This window comes from Sinocyclocheilus rhinocerous, unplaced genomic scaffold (assembly GCF_001515625.1).
Source record: "Sinocyclocheilus rhinocerous isolate Xijiao unplaced genomic scaffold, SAMN03320098_v1.1 scaffold623, whole genome shotgun sequence".
Taxonomy (NCBI): Eukaryota; Metazoa; Chordata; class Actinopteri; order Cypriniformes; family Cyprinidae; genus Sinocyclocheilus; species Sinocyclocheilus rhinocerous.
The window spans coordinates 60,287-77,430 of record NW_015644631.1 but is presented as its reverse complement, the minus strand read 5'-3'; the positions used below and the strand labels follow the sequence as shown (position 1 = coordinate 77,430).

Sequence of the window (17,144 nt, the reverse complement as noted above, 5' to 3'; positions counted from 1 at the left end):
AAAAAAAAATTTATTTTATTAATACAAATATTTATTTTTAATTTCACACACACACACATAAAGCTGTCAATGGAATACAATTATATTAATAAAATTTAAAAAAATGGAATAAATAAATGCAATTTTTTTAAATTATATATATATATATATATACACACACACACACACACACACGTGTGTGTGATTAATCTCATAATTACACCTTGCACCCCTTTTGAAAGCCCCTCATCTAGGGAGGCAAAAATGGATTTTGGAAGGCAAAATTATTTAAACCAATAGCCAAAAAGCTGTTTGCATAGTCTTGGTTTTAGTCTGTGATTGTAGATAATGCAACCTTTCTAAAATCTTGCCAATAGTTAATGCAGTAATTTAATGTTGCTGCAATAACAGCAAGTAGCAGTAGATTTAAAGAAGCAGTGCTGGTATGTATCACTACTTTTCATTATCAGTTCCTGGTGAATAAAATCAATTCCTGCTCTACAGATTTTTTTCATCTCATTGAATATCCTGTTTCACTTAAAAATGCATCACCGTACAGCAGCAAAAATGGGTTGCAAATGCCATTTAAAGTTGACTTGAATTGTTCCTGAAATGCTCCAAAGGTGCTGAAAACTAAAAAAACAAAAACAAAAACGCATTAGCTGCAGAATACCTGTTTCAGCACTTCCTAAGTAAACTAAGCATATTGTGGATTTGCTCGTTTGGTGGCATTTCACTGTGGAATTACAGCAACTGGCTGATAGATGGCAGGAAAACGGAGACAGTGCCGGAAAATCACAGATAATCCTTAGACCTCCTCAGATCTAATTAAGATTTTCTCAAGGAAAGGGAGGGATGGAACCTCTCTATAGAGTGTCAATAGAGTGTCAGTCACTTTGAGATTTTATTTTCTTGGATTTTCTTCATTTCTCTAGCTTAAAGAGAAGAGTGTGGGCTAGCAAAACACCAAGGTCATGGGTTTGGTTGCCAGGGAATGCATGAAGTGATAAAAATGTACACTGAATGCAATGTACATCACTTTGGATGAGTGTCAGCAGCAGATGCATATAAATGTTGTGATCTATAATATAAATGTTACTGGTTTAGCTGTTTTCAGAAAAAAATAAACATGTTAATTATTTTGCTGCATAAAGTTCTGGCACAAAATCCAACAAATACGTGGTTGCACTGCTAAAAACGAGGAGGAGTTTGACTTTATCTGTTTTAAAATAAATGCAACAGCATCATTATATACAGCAGCTGACTTTTAACTACAGCAAACACAGTGGTTTCAGTGCTGGGCAATGAGCCATACATGTGTCGTGCCTCAGTCTGTACGGATGAATGGCGTTGCCAACACTGAGCTGTGATCTTACAGCCTTGGAAGCAGTCACTTGATTGTAGATATAAAGGTTTAGACATCCAGAATGCTCCTTCCTTTTTTATAACATCCAAACAACACTGGACCCCGTTGACTTTCATTGCACTGGGAAAAAAATACAAACCATTTTTCAAAATATCAAACCATTTTTCAAAATATCTTATTGAAGATCATTCTTTTGTTCCACAGAAGAGAGTCCATACTTGGAAGCAGTCACTTGATTGTAGATATAAAGGTTTAGACATCCAGAATGCTCCTTCCTTTTTTATAACATCCAAACAACACTGGACCCCGTTGACTTTCATTGCACTGGGAAAAAAATACAAACCATTTTTCAAAATATCTTATTGAAGATCATTCTTTTGTTCCACAGAAGAGAGTCCATCATTCATAATAAAGCTTTCTCCAGCGAAAAAGTCCATCCCCTGTTGTCCTCTCTCATCAAAATCCATCTGTTTAGAACTATTTTGGACTTGTTTCACTTGTAAACGGCACTTGATCTGTGCATATTTCTCTCCTGATTCAGATGAGATTTGTCACTGGAGAAAACAATATTAAGGACACAGGATGGTTTGAAGTTAAAAATGTCTTCATTTTTGGGTGAACTATAAGCTTTCTCCAGCGAAAAAGTCCATCCCCTGTTGTCCTCTCTCATCAAAATCCATCTGTTTAGAACTATTTTGGACTTGTTTCACTTGTAAACGGCACTTGATCTGTGCATATTTCTCTCCTGATTCAGATGAGATTTGTCAGAGAAAACAATATTAAGGATACAGGATGGTTTGAAGTTAAAAATGTCTTCATTTTTGGGTGAACTATCCCTTTAAGCGAATTTCTCCTGATGAATGTTTTCATTTCTTTTCTGGAACACTCACTCAGAAGAAATTAACAAAGATTATCGCAAAGCAGCTAGACCCAGCTAACAAGAATTTGAAAATTATGCTTTCAGAGAAATTACTTTCTTCTCAGGCCGCTGGATTGACAAAAAAAATTGCATCAAAGCATCACATATCTCAAAACGGGCTGGAGGTCTTTATGTGGTTTCTGTCCAGCTCTTCTCACATAGCCGGGCATATCTGTTTGAAACTGAGGTCACGGCACCTCAAACTCGAGGTCTATCTCATTTCTTAGTGCAGGCCAGCGGCCTTTTAGCCAGAAATAAGAGATGTGGGATAAATGATAACACTGTTACTGGACTATGAATTCCCTTGACCGGTGAAGTCATGCATGATATCATATGGGCTTCACTGTGGATTGATTTGGGAAAAACATTTGGTAATGTAAGTAGAGACTAGCCTCTCCGCTGGGAGTTTTAAATTGCCTTTATGGTAAAATGAAGACTGGGGTTAGTTGTCACACCATTCTCAGAAATGAGTTCTTCATGTATGTTATAACATTTCTGATTGGTTAAAAAAGGGTGGGCTTGTGATTATTTCAGATCAAACACTATCAGTAACAAATAAGCATTCATTATATCCATGAATTCAGATTTTAAACTGTAGAAGCATATTCTCCCCACAGCATCAGCAACTTTTATACACACAAACCAGAGAGAGAGAGAGAGAGAGAGAGAGAGAGGAGGGGTGAGTGAAGGAGAAGACACACTGCGGAGTTCAGCAGAGGAGAGATGAAGAGAGCTGGAGACAGAGACCAAACCGACATCACAGAGCTGTGAACACACAGGAGCTCATGCACACACGCTGCCTGTGAATTCAACTCCACGTCTCTGACACTAAGCTGCTCTGCTGTGGACTTCAACGGCCGCATCTGTGATTATTCTGGGCTGGACCCCCTTTGGACTGTGTCTTAACATGCTGGGAGTTCAAAGTGATGCTCTGCTGGTTGGCTTGATGGTTTGGATGGGAATCTTATGGGGAGAGATCACAACCCAAGGTAATGTTCATTACTGCACTGATTCATTCAGATGCCCTTGTGTCTTTGAAGCACTGACACTGCTGTTTAACAGAAAGAGCCCTGGAAACTTTAATAACACACACCTCACTTTTAGCACGATTACGCACAGCCTATTTGATAAAGACTCGTTGCAACATAAGTATTTGAGTTTAGTCACCCTGACATGTGAGGTTTGCGAACAAGATCGCATGAGACAAACATGCCTGTTTTGATCAGTTTGGCTGGTGCATGCGCTGTCAGAATTGTTTTCAAGACAAAAGTGGGGCAGAAATAATGAAGAAACGTGCTTCTGTGTGGATCTGCTGCATAAAAACGCGCGTGGACACAGAGTAACGCTGCGGGATTCCAAATGAATGTGGTTTTATAATGGATCACATGTATAGATGTAATGCATAGGCATCGTGCTTAATGTTGTAAATCACACTCAGGACCCTTTGGACTTGTGCTTTAACTGAAATGAAAGTGTATGGAATGACATGAAAATGCATTGGTCTGTTGTCAGCTTGTGTGTGTGTGTGTGTGTCCATTCATAAGCATGCGTCCTTTACGGTATTACGAGTTTCTGTGCGCAAGATTGAGATAAAAAAAAAAAATATTTTATAAATCGTGTGCTCGCATCAGAAACAAGCGCAGTTTGATTTCAGTAAGTGTCACCTCCCCGAAGCAGGATCACTCACCCTCCCTGACCTGGTGTAATAAATGCAATGCTGTTGCATTATTCATGCAGATACGTGAACAAGAAGTCAAATGACTGTGTTGGTTCATCCACTGTTTTTCTTCCTCGAGCAGCTCTTTAATCACTTGCTGTTTAAATTTAGCTCAGTTCCACGCTCGTGGGCAACTCATCTTTAATCGGGACATGCGCGAGTGCATGTGGCTCCTTAACACGATTCTGTCCTCTAGTCAAAACATTTTTGTTTATTTTCCGACAGTGGTGTGTGATGATCTGAAATGAGAAGGGAAAGACACCTCTCTGCGTTTGGATTATTTTGGTCCAGTGTAAATTCCAGCTCCATTTGACGTTTCCAGATTCTAGGTTAAAGGAACAGCATTTTCCTACACTATGAGCAGCTAAACAATATTGCCTATATGTTTTTGCTTTTATAAAACAAACTATGTATTAAAATCAAGTCACGTATGCGTTTTAAACATTGCTTAAATAATTACTAAAATAATAGGTTAACGCATAAGTTAGAATGTCTTTAATGCTACAAACTGTTCTTTGTGTTTTATTATTAGTCGCAATTATTATATCATCAAATCCTACCAGACTATCATTGGTCAAACGTGTGTTGATAGTCGCAGACACTGAGGTGCAACTACAGCTTTATTTTTGATTTCGCGTAATTTTAAGTTAATTTTGACTGAAGGTTTTGATATCTGAGTCTATTTTGTAATTATTCTCTCTATATTCACCGGTTTGACGCATTCAGGTTATTCGCGCACCTGTTAACGTCGTAGGCGGGCTTTATTCAGTTGACGGCGTGATCAGCCAATCACAGCGAAGCGGAGACACCCACACGCGCAGGTACATTCGTTTTACCGCTCGTATTAACGCCATGTTTAACGATGTGTTTGACGACGAAAATTAGCTCAAGAAATGAGACGTCTTCCTCTGAAACTTTATATATAGTTGTGGATAGTGTTACTTAAGACAAACGAGTGTCATATCTAAATCACATCTTGTAGTATTTTATTTATTTTATTTTTGACTAGTAAAGGAAGGCCTACTAGCAAGCATAACTTACTGTCTGCGCGAGTGTATCTTTACCGACATAATGTGAGTGTGGTTTGCTACAAACAGTACTATTTTACATGTAGTTTATAATGTAGTTCCTGTTGGTATCATGCTAAAGATTCCAGGTTGACCAGCTTCAGCTTTACATGACCATTACAAGAGATAACTGCACATGCAAGAATGGTAAGCGACTACTCTCATGTTAATTCATATAATATTCATGTAATATATAATATTCGTGTAATAGCCATATTAAGTCTTGGGGATGTTAACCCATATAATAATAAGTCTTGTGGGTATATTTAGTGTTTTTCCTTCCTCGGTAGACTTAAACATTTTAATGTTGTGTTCCATTCAGTTTAGATTGACATCTCTAACCATGCATTATTCCGTGTCTGCTCAGAACATGATGTATAATGATACAAAATGGCAATTTAATGGCAAAAAGCATTTGTTTTGCAACTGTACAGTTATTTAAATTCTAGATTTCCACATTAGCTTCCGAGTCAGAGTGGCTTTTGTTTCATTTACAGTAGTTGAAAATGTGAGTTGAATTGAACAGAGCATAAGAGCATCACTGTAAATACAATTACAGTACATTGTTTGTGTTATAGATGATGAGTTGAAATTGTCTAGAAATCGACAACATCTGTAGTAATAATTGCTTAATATAGAACTGAATTTGTACTGAACCCATCACTTTCCATAAACTAGAAGCCAAGGGCTAGATTACAAAAGTTATCATATCCCTCGTGTTAATTTTGGATCACGTCCCGTAATAGTTGAGTTCTCATTGTTTTGGCACACTCTGTACTGTTAAAGGGAACGAGATCTTAGTTACACTCTAGCTATCTTTATTTACCGCTAGTGATATGATAGTTAGAGCTCTTCCATGCAACAAAACACATGAAATATGGAGAGTATTTTTTATTGGTGACTCAAATAAATCTATGTATTGTATTTTAAACAAATAATTCTTTCCTGGCACTATTTGCTCTCCATCATTGTGTTTGGTGTTCTTTCATTCATAGAAGAATTGTGCTGGTGGCTCTGTTCCATGCCATTACAATGAATGGGAACTAGAGCTTTCATGCTTCAAAAGCACCATAAAAGCAGTCATAGGACTCATGCTCCGCTCATGAGAGTCAAAGAGAGTCATACAGGTTTAGAATGAGTAAATGAGTGCGATTTCTCATTTTTGACTGAATTATCCCTAACTCAACCAAAGTTTTAAGCAAATTCACAGTAGCTCTCCCAAAAATCAGATAGACAATTCTGGCGGTGCTGTGTTATTTTCACAGGGCCAGAACTCTCTAGGTGACAGACTGTCTGTTCTGCACCTTCTGAAACTCTTCCCATCACATCACATCCCGTCTTTCACCGCAGCTTTCCCTAGTTTCTGATACACAAAGCCAAATCAGAATAGAAAGGGCAAGAATGTCCCGCAGGAAATGTCTGATAGGAACTAAAACAAGTGCTCTCAGAAGACTACAGGCTCAAATGTGTGGATTTATGGAGACCTGAGCATTGGGTTATTTGACAAAACCGGTGTCTTTTGACTCATTAACGTGTAAATAACTCTTAAAAATAAAGGTTCCAAAAAGGGGATTTCACAGTGATGTCATAGTAGAACCATTTAGGTTCCCCAAAGAACCTTTCTTATAAGAACCCTTTTTAAAAATAATCTAAAGAACCCTTTTCCAGATGGAAAACTTGTGTTCAATGGAACCACCTAGAATATAATAGGCCAAAAAAGAACCTTTATTTTTAGTGTATGGGTAATTATAGACATTTTTGTTATTGCTTCTTATTATGTTTTTGTTTATCAAGCCTCATTACCATAATTTTTTGTATAGTACACAAGTGATTAATTAAAAGTGAATATTTGTATAAATATCAGCCAGTGGTATAACTACCAGCAGTGCAGACGGGAAAAGTTAAATAATTATTTTAAATTAATATTTTAATGTGACTCAAGATGGCATAATACAATTTATTTATACTTTATTTGTCTGATACATTGTTTAAAATGTTACTTACAAATTATTTAATATTATAAAATAATTTAATCCAATTTTTGTATAAAATAAATATATTCAATACAAAAATATTACTTTATACATTTCTAAAATTATATTTATATACATTTAATTAAAATTATTTATTTAATATAATTTTAAGTTTTTACTCTCTTTCACTAAAATATATATTGGGGGGGAAAAGCCTAAAGCTACTTACTTTACTGATTATTGAAGTTTATTTTTTTAATCCAGTCATACAATTCATATTTCATAACTAGTGTTACAATTGCCAGCCCCACCTCAGCTGAAATATTTTATAGTAGCTGCCAGAAACAGTCTTACCTTTGCCATTTATTATAAAATATTTTAAATTAATTTCATCAAAGTATAATAGAACTATAATAAATATGCAATAAAGTAATGAATTACATTATACATGTATAAAATTTACTTTAATTAAAATTATTTAATAAATTTTTTACAAAGTATTTCAAAATAAATTGATTGATTTTAAAAGATGAAAAAAATGAAAAAGGCATCCGTTTCATAGAATGATTCATTTGATTGTACTTGTGTGGGTTTGTTGATTCGGGATACGATGGGCTTCTGTCTGGTTCTGAATCCATCACCAGGTGTTTGTTTTGCTAATATCATATTTCCCTAATCAGAGATGAAAACAAATGCTGATGTAGATTGGTTGAACGCTGGCATGTTCCATAAAATATAAGCGTTAGGTAATATCTCTAGCGTAATGTGTTGACTGGCATTATGGTATTATTTCAATTAAGCATGTGGCAGAATACAGTGTTGTATGCAATATCACTGCCATTATAAAAGCTCTGACAGTAGGGCGGTTTGCGTAATATCTGCTATCCTGTAGCTATACCGTGGGCTGGCGGCCTGCATGCGTACAGTGGATCTTGGAAAGTGCTTTCTGTTGTAGTTTCCTCCGAACGAGAGGTTTGCATCTGATGCCCTGGAGGTTTGCTGAGGGGAGGGCGACTGACAGCTTCTCTTCAGCTCAGCACCTCTTCATCATTCACATAGAGGATTCTCTAGTCACTGGTCTAGTCTAGTTTTCTTTGAGCAGTGGTGTCCTACAGCATAAAAAAGACAAGAATCGTAGCTGTGAGGGAAGGATTGAGGGGAAAGAGTAAAAGTAGATGAGATGTGGACAACCTAAAGAGTGTAGTAGTCATTTTAGGAGACACTTTATGAATTGCCAGCTAATTAAGTGAAGTGACAGTAAAGACATTTGATATTATTACAAAAGTTTACTATTTCAAATAAATGCTGTTCTTTTGAACTTTCTATTTAATAAATAATCTGAAAAAAATGCATCATGGTATCCACAAAAACATTACGCAGCACAATGTTTTCAACATTAATAATAATATGAAATGCAAAAATAAAATGCTATTTAAATTACTATTTATATTTTAAAATATATTAAAAATAGTGCTGTCAAACGATTAATAGCTATTAATCGCATCCAAAATAAAAGTTTTTGTTTACATAATATATGTGTGTGTACTGTGTATATTTATTATGTATATATAAATACACACACATGCATGTATATATTTCAGAAAAATTTTATGTTTATATGTTAAATATATATATAATAAATTATATGAATATAAATATATACATGTAAATGTTTTCAAAATATATACTGTATGTGTGTGTATTTATATATACATAATAAATATACACAGAACACACACATATATTATGTAAACAAAAACTTTTATTTTGGATGCGATTAATCGTGATTAATCGTTTGACAGCACTAATTAAAATAGAAATTAGATCAAATAAATGCAGCCTTGGTGAGCATCAGAGACTTATCATTTATTATTCTAATTTAACATTTATAGCATTACAACACATTATTGTATAACACATGAACTATTTTAATACTAATATTAATGAATGTATTATTTTCACATTTATATGGTACTAATTATTTTAGCTGTCTTGGAACAGTGTGTTATTATAATTTTAAGAAATGATTTATTTATTATTATTTAAGCTACAATTCCTCCCTCAACCTCAGCTGAGATATTATGTGGTAGCTTCCAGAAACAGTGTTACATTTGTCATTCATCTTAGTCTTTACCAAACAACTTACAGATGAAAAAAAAATTTGAATTTTGCACAGGCAAACGCTGCTCTATTCTAGTTTCAGGTTCAATCCCCCTGGAGCAATCTGTGTTTTGCTGAAGGGCAAAATGTGGACGCTTTTCTTCTTGCTGGGATCTACCCATCAACCTGTTGGTTAGCAGCTCTGAGCCTTTGGCCTTTACACTCGCTTATCAGGTTGGCAGTATTTAAAAAAGGTGGCAGAACCTGTCAAACGAACAGACAAATTAAGGCCCTTTTTAACGTTTCCCGATGAAAACGTGAGGAAACAGTTTAGTGTAAACATCCTGACACAAGAGTTTCACAGCCGAGCATCTGTTGCCTCGGAGTGTTAATGAAATTATCAGGCAGTGTTAATCAGCCCTGACTGATTGCATTGGTTGAGTGAATCCGACAAAACTAATGAATGGCCTAAAGGATCGGCTCATCTTGACCAGTGCCCTGATCTTTGTGTTTAATTGCACTGGATTCATTTCAGGGGTCATTAAATGCACTAAAATGTTTACTCTGACATGCAGAACACTCTTAAAAGAAAAGTGTGTGTGCATGATTTTGATGTTTAGATGTTCATGTCTTTCTTTCTTCAGTCGAAAAGAAATGAAGGTTTTTGAGGAAAACATTCCAAGTTTTTTCTCTATATAGTGGACTTCAGTGGGGTTCACTGGGTGGAAGGTCCAAATTGCAGCTTCAGTGCAGCTTCAAAGCGTTCTACACGATCCCAGACGAGGAAGAAGGGTCTTATCTAGCGAAACGATCTGTCATTTTCTAAAAAACAATAAAAATTATATACTTTTTAACCTTAAACGCTTGTCTTGTGTAGCTCTGCAATGCGCATGCGTACTCTGTGCAGTCCCATTCGAAACAGTTCGGGTAGGTCGAAAAACTCCCATCTCATTTTCTCCTCCAACTTCAAAATCTTTCAAAATCATCCTACATCGCTGTTTTACCGTTTTTTTGTAAAGGGCGTTTGACCTTCTTTGCATGTTCACTTTGTAAACACTGGGTCGGTACTTCTGCAGCGATGTAGGACGATTTTGAAGTTGGAGGAGAAAATGAGATGGGAGTTTTTCGATATACCCTAACTGTCATGAACCAGAATGCACAGAGTTCACGCAGAATTAGACAAGACGAGTGTTTGAGGTTAAAAAGTATATAAATTGTCATTTTCTTTAGAAAATGACAGATCGTTTCGCTAGATAAGACCCTTATTCCTCGTCTGGGATCGTGTAGAACGCTTTGAAGCTGCACTGAAGCTGCAATTTGGACCTTCCACCCAGTGAACCCCACTGAAGTCCACTATATAGAGAAAAACCTTGGAATGTTTTCTTCAAAAACCTTAATTTCTTTTCGACTGAAGAAAGAAAGACATGAACATCTTGGATGACATGGGGGTGAGAAAATTATGAAGTCCATAATAACACTTAATACGAGTCCATAATAAAATCCATAATAACACTTCCTTAAATGTCTAATGATGGTGCTTTTGGTTTCACAAGACATTAATTGGACTGGAGTGGTGTGGATTACTTGTGGATTATTGTGATGTTTTTATCAGCTGTTTGGACTCTCATTCTGACGGCACCCATTCACTGCAGAGGATCCATTGCTGAGCAAGTGATGTAATGCTACACATTTCTCCATTTGTTGTGTCTTGATTTTGGTTTCCCTGATTTCATGTTCTCTGCTGTTAAAAGAAAAGGCAATAAACTTACATCTACTGTAATGGGATTATGCAAGAACTTTAAAACTGGAGAATAAGGCTCCTCAAGCATCTAAATGTTTACTGTTGCCAACAGACGCCTTTTAAAGAGATGAAAAGCAGGATATTGTTGAGGAATAGAACACAGCCCCTGCATAATCGCTCCTAAAGCGGCTACAGCTCTAATGATGCATGTGAATGAGCGATGCATTCAGAACGTCAGCGCTGAACTTTGAAGACGCTCCATGATGAATCTGAACCTCTGAATATGACGGTGTCACTTCAGCCAGATGGAACGGTTGGTGCAAAGCATGCACCATCTGTCAGGCACATGGCACCTCAATTTCCGCGGAGCATTTTACATGCTTAATATTTCAGCTTCCCTTTGCTTCAAAGCAGCGTCTGACAGGTAGCATGTTTTGAAACGTCCCAACCTGTTTCTCTGATTTGAGAGCTGCATGCAAGCGACTGCCTTCACCTGAGCCCGGGCGCATTTAGCGCATCAAGACGAGGTGAGAAATGCAGTCAAAGCATTGTCGTCAGCTCCCCCGTCTCCACGGTGACATTTGAGAGCGAGTGTTTGCCTTAACGCTTTAGCTCGATGTTTTACACACCTTCAGGTGTTTGTTCATCCTGTGCTTGCAAGCGCTGTCAGCCACTAATGCAGACGGACAGTCCCAGCAGGTGGAGGGAGTCGATTCAGTGCGGAAACTTCATTTGAATACTATTATGGAAATTACTTTTTTTGGGGCATGAAGACAGTTTCAGAAAAAGCCTCTGAATTAATGTAATTTCAGACGTTTGATCTGAATCATTTCTGAATGTGATAAGGTCTCACGCCTGCTGCTTTTGTAGATGGGAATTAATGTCTTAAAAAGTGGCTGAAGAGCTTCAATGCCCTTAAATCATACTGTGGTGGTACCATGGTACTTTTGATATATACCAGGGTACTTACTAATAATTAATATGCCATGGTATTTTAGATATGTAACATGGTATTACCAGGGTATTACTGTAAGTACCATGTGCATATGTACCAAAAGTACCTGATACCACTAATGTTACGCCACAGTAGTTTTTGTAAAGTACATAACCATACAAAAACATGTATTAACATGTTACCTCATCTGTCAAATATTCATAAAACCATGGTATTGCCATTTTCCCTTAAAGGAAAAGGTACTATGGTATAGGTGAAAATACCATGGTATTTACATTGTACTGCAAGGTATTTCATGGTGCTGTCATGTCCAAAAAGAGTATTACCTGGTACCACACTTGCAAAAAAGTACCATAGTATACTTCCATGGTATTCTTGGAAGTTATGGTAAGTGTTTCAGAGTACCATAGTATTAACATCAGATATTCCATGGTACCACCACAGTACTTTTTGTAAGTTATAACCATAAAAATCATGGTATTACTATGTTACCATAGCAAAAACATGGTATTACTTTGATAAATATCCATAAAACCATGGTTGTACCATTTTTCCTCAAAAATGTGATGGCACAATGATATGGTATCAGGTAAAAAAACATGTTATTTACATGGTCCTACAAGGTATTTCTATGAATATCATAGTATGTCCAAAACATTTTATTACGTGATACCACACTTGCAAAAAAGTACCATAGTATACTTCCATGGTATTCTTGGAAGTTATGGTAAATGATTCAAAGTACCATAGTATTACCACCACAGTACTTTTTCTAAGGCCATAACCAAAAAATTGTCATATTACCATGGTGTATACAAAAATCATGGTATTACAATGGAACCATATCAAAAGCATGGCATGGTAAATATTCATAAACCATTGTATTTTTACTTAAAAAAGTGGTGTAGTGATGGTAACAGGTGAAAATACCATGAATGTACCACAAATACCACAATATATAGGCTATGGTATTAATTTACAAGGTACTGCAAGGTACTCCTAAGAATAGCATGGAAAATGTATTATCTGGTATAATATTGTGTTACTTGATACTCATATTTTCATGATCCAAAATACTTAAAAGAATACAGCGGTATTTCCATGAAAAAAAAAGTATGGCAATATCATGGTGCTTTATTGTTAGTGTGTGATGTAAAGCGTCCCGAGGGCTGTGTTAAAGTGAGTGGCCGGGTGTTTTCTGCCTGTTCAGTCTCGGCTGAGGTTGGATCCAGGCCTTTTGAGCGTTTGAATGAGCGATCGGTTGGAGGGTTGTTTTCTAAAGTGTTTTTGAAAAATCACTTACTCTGCCTTTAAAACATGACTCTTCTGTAGTTACATCGTGTACTAAGACCGACGGAAAATGAAAAGTTGCGATTTTCTAGGCCGATATGGCTAGGAACTATACTCTCATTCCGGCGTAATAATCAAGGAACTTTGCTGCTGTACCATGGGTGCAGCAGGCGCAATGATATTACGCAGCGCCTGAAAATAGTCCCAGCTAGGTAACTTCCAATAAGCCTATTTTCAGGCACTGCATAATATCATTGCGCATGAATGTGATTTATTCCTGTGATGCAAAGCTGAATTTTCAGCATCGTTACTCTAATCTTCAGTGTCACATGATCCTTCAGAAATCATTCTAATATGCTGATTTGCTGCTCAAGAAACATTTCTGAGTATTATCAACGTTGAAAACAGTTGTGCTGCTTCATATTTTTGTGGAAACCATAATATATATTTCAGGATGATTGTTTGATGAATAAAAAGTTCAAAAGAGCAGCATTTATTTGAAATAGAAATACTTTACTCTTTTGATCAACTTAATGAGTCCTTGATGAACAAAAGCATTCATTTCTTAAAATCTTACTGACCCCAACATGTTTGAGGACATAGAGTATTCTGAACATAGACGTTTGTGAGGAATCTGTGTGTTTTTGTAGACTAATACCCAGAGAGAGATTGTTCTATCGCTCTTCTTGATCTTTTTGATCCCTGTGTACACTTTGTAAGTTAAATGAAGGCAGGAGAGGGAGAATGGAGAGGATCCGTCCCTTTGATGTATTGTCAACCTTTGTTCTCCAGAGAAGTGGTTAATCACACTCTCGTTGTATTGTAGAAAATGTTATTCGTTTCACCTTACCTTTGAGGAACACAGCATCCCAAAATAACATAAATAAAACCAAAGCAAAGGTCAGAATGTTGAGGGAGGAGTGCTGAGATTAAAGGCAGAGGACAGAGAGAAGGATGGAGGGAGATACATGTGTGAGAGGAGAGAGAGGAGTATAGGACAGCTGCCTGTGCAGACGACACACACCTGTGCAGCTGATCAGAGACTCTTGAATGACGAGCGGGCAGAAGATGCCATCTGCCTCACTGTGCCAGTCGCCATCCTGGAGGGAATCCAATAGATTCGGGCCCCTAGAACATCAAAGAATGGTTGAGATCCCTATAAAGGCACCATGGAGACGATGAGACGGTTTTCTGTTCTGATGTTCGTTAAGGGGATGAAATTTTTCTATGTTAAAATAATTTCTCCTGTCCTAGTTTAATATGCTGAAACAATTTGTAAGAAAAATCCATAGAAAAAAGGAAGAATGTCCTGGTAGAAAAATATGGCATTTCTTTCAACCTTAAACCACAACTCAATGCAATGTGTAACGCAAAATATGTGTAAACACCTGTTAAAAATCAGTAAAGAAAATGTGTTCATATTAACATGGTACATTGGCCTGTATTTTTACGCATTTTTCTTAGAGTGTAAGTTGCGGTAAATCACAAAACCTACCTCATGTAAACGTAGCCCCCACACACATTTGACCCTATTTACTCTCTTAATACAGTTTAAACTTGCCTTCTGGTACCATTCTAGTACGGAACAGGGTTTTTGCACGTTCACAATTGAATTGAGAATGCTTTTTGAGTTCCAATTTCTGAAATTAAAGTGTATTTGAATTGAGGTTGCAAACAGAATGCAGAATTGCAATTTGAATTGAACTTAAAAAAGTAGAATTAAAATAATTTTTTAAGAAATTCATATAGCTGTAATGTAAATCTAGAAAAAATGTTGTCAACACTAATGTTGGCTTGACCAAGCCTTGTTTAAACATTTTCAAAAAAGATTTAAAAACCCTATAGATAGATAGATAGATAGATAGATTTTATAGTTGTAAATATTATTATTGAAGATTATTCAATTTCAGATTTTCTACTTCAAAATTTTATGTTTTATTAAAGGGGTCATATGATGCGATTTCAAGTTTTCCTTTCTCTTTGGAGTGTTACAAGCTGATTGTGCATAGATAAGATCCCTGAAGTTGCAAAGACATAATGATCTTTAAAAAAGCATCATATGACCCCTTTAAATGTGTTCATTTAATTAAACTTTCAGTTTCTTTGTAATTTTTCATGAAATTTGTAAAAAAAAAAAAAATTGGTATAATAGGAAACATCCAGTCTTCCTGCTTCAGATTTTTCAAATTAAATTTTTTTTTTAATATGCCATTTAACTCAGAAATACATCACAAGAGTAAAGTTGTTTGTGATTGTTCATTAACTCATGAATGCTTGCTTGTCTTTGCATCTTATATTTGAATAGGAAAAATGTTTACACAATGTTTAAAATTACACTCTTTACCTCTAAGTCATTTAAAATAAGCTTATTAAATGTCTAGATTTGGCCATTTTGACACTAAGTCTTTCACCCATCTTATTACAGACGCAAGTTGATTTATGCCGGGTGAATGTGCCATCTGTACTGGATCAGGATTGACAGCTCTTATTTTCCACATCGATAGACGATTGAGTCAATCTAGAGCTGTGCAGTCACCAGGCGTTTGTCCAAGACTCTTGATGTAATTTGTACATGTTTACAGACAGCAGATGATAAGGATGTTCGCATGGTAGTTCATTGGTTTAATGTTGTATCCGTGGTGCATTGGGCAGCATTTTAGACAGAGATGATATGTCATGTGGCTCGTCCCAACGCAATCAATGGCTGCTCCAGTTCAGCGGTGGATCTAGAGGGCTCGACTGACCCAATGGGGGCATGTAGCAACTGTCCCGAGACATCGACCCAGTGTCTGCACTGCTCTCATTGGCTTCCACTGGGGGGAAAAAATCATTATTTCTGGTTCTTGCTCTTCTTTGTCTCTTTTCCTGTGGTGTGACTTTCCAGTAAAAGCTGCTGTAACCGGCATTGAGCTCAGGGCCGAGCGCCACCACTAATGAGGCAGGTGTTCAAATTAGTGAGCCGGGTCAGCAATCCCGTGGGAAAATAGCTGCCGTCATGTAGATGTGGAGAATGAGAATTTTGATTAATTAAATGTGTGGAATGTGAGCTTGAGTCAAGAGTTCAGATATAATTAATATGCAGCCCTTCTAAGGCATTGTTTGGAAAAATATTATGTTGAAGTGGTTGCCAAGGCACGGCTATAAGGTGTGCTGATTGGTTCTAGCAACATGCTGTGTGGTTGCTATGGTGTTCTGGGTGGGTGATTGGTTGGGTGTCATTTGCTAACCCATTTAACCCAAGACTCTCGCTGCGTTCGAAATCAAATATTTCCATTCTCTATAGTATGCAAATAGCAGTATGCCAAAAGAGTAGTATGTCCAAATTCATAGTATTCAAAAAACAGTTGGCGAAAAGTAGCCGGATGACCTAATACTTCCGCACATTCGATGGACACTTTACTATCCCATGATGCCACGGGAGATGATTTATGAATGGCAGTGAAGCGACACCACTGACGCTGGTAGTAATACACTTGGATAGTAACAACATGGTGGGTGTAGTACGTCCGAATTTCATTCATACTACCCATATTCATACTATATAGAAAATACTTTTTTAATGGTCGCAAAGTAAGTTCAAATCCAAATGTAGTACCTACTCAGACAGTATGTGATTTCGGACACACCGTCTGTGATATTGTATCTACTGAGCTCTAGATTTGACTTGTGTCCCTGCTGAAATATTCTCTACCATTCAAAAGTTCAGGGTCAGTTTTTTTTTTTTTTTTAAAGAAATACTTTTATTTAGCAAGGACACATTCATATTTTGTATCAGTTTTTATTTTAATTTCTGTTCTCATTTTAATTGTAGTTAAAGTTTTGGTAATTTTGTGGTGCCATTTTTATTTTTGTATTTTTTTGTATTTTATTTTTAGTTTTTGTTTATTGTAAAATCCTTTATATTCATCAATCAAAAAAAAAAAAAAGTGGTGGTGGTTTCCACAAGTGTTTAAGTGTTTTCCTCATATATCTAATAATTTATATTTAGTTTATATTTATTTTAAATTATTTATTTATAGTTAAATAATATATGTATA

At 36.3% G+C, this 17,144-nt stretch overlaps 1 protein-coding gene across 2 annotated transcripts in view; it reads left to right on the top strand.

Annotated features, from left to right (window-relative positions):
* The window catches only part of LOC107758626 (seizure 6-like protein), a 45,665-nt gene that overhangs the window by 1,001 nt on the left and 27,520 nt on the right, over positions 1-17,144 (top strand). The window contains exon 2 of one of the 2 annotated variants that reach the window (XM_016576397.1): positions 2,882-3,253. In XM_016576397.1, coding sequence (XP_016431883.1) covers positions 3,172-3,253 — 82 coding nt within the window. In that variant the 5' untranslated portion in view covers positions 2,882-3,171. Of the gene's footprint in view, positions 1-2,881; positions 3,254-5,102; positions 5,196-17,144 lie in introns of those variants that run through there. The other variant, XM_016576398.1, reaches the window with a different exon arrangement.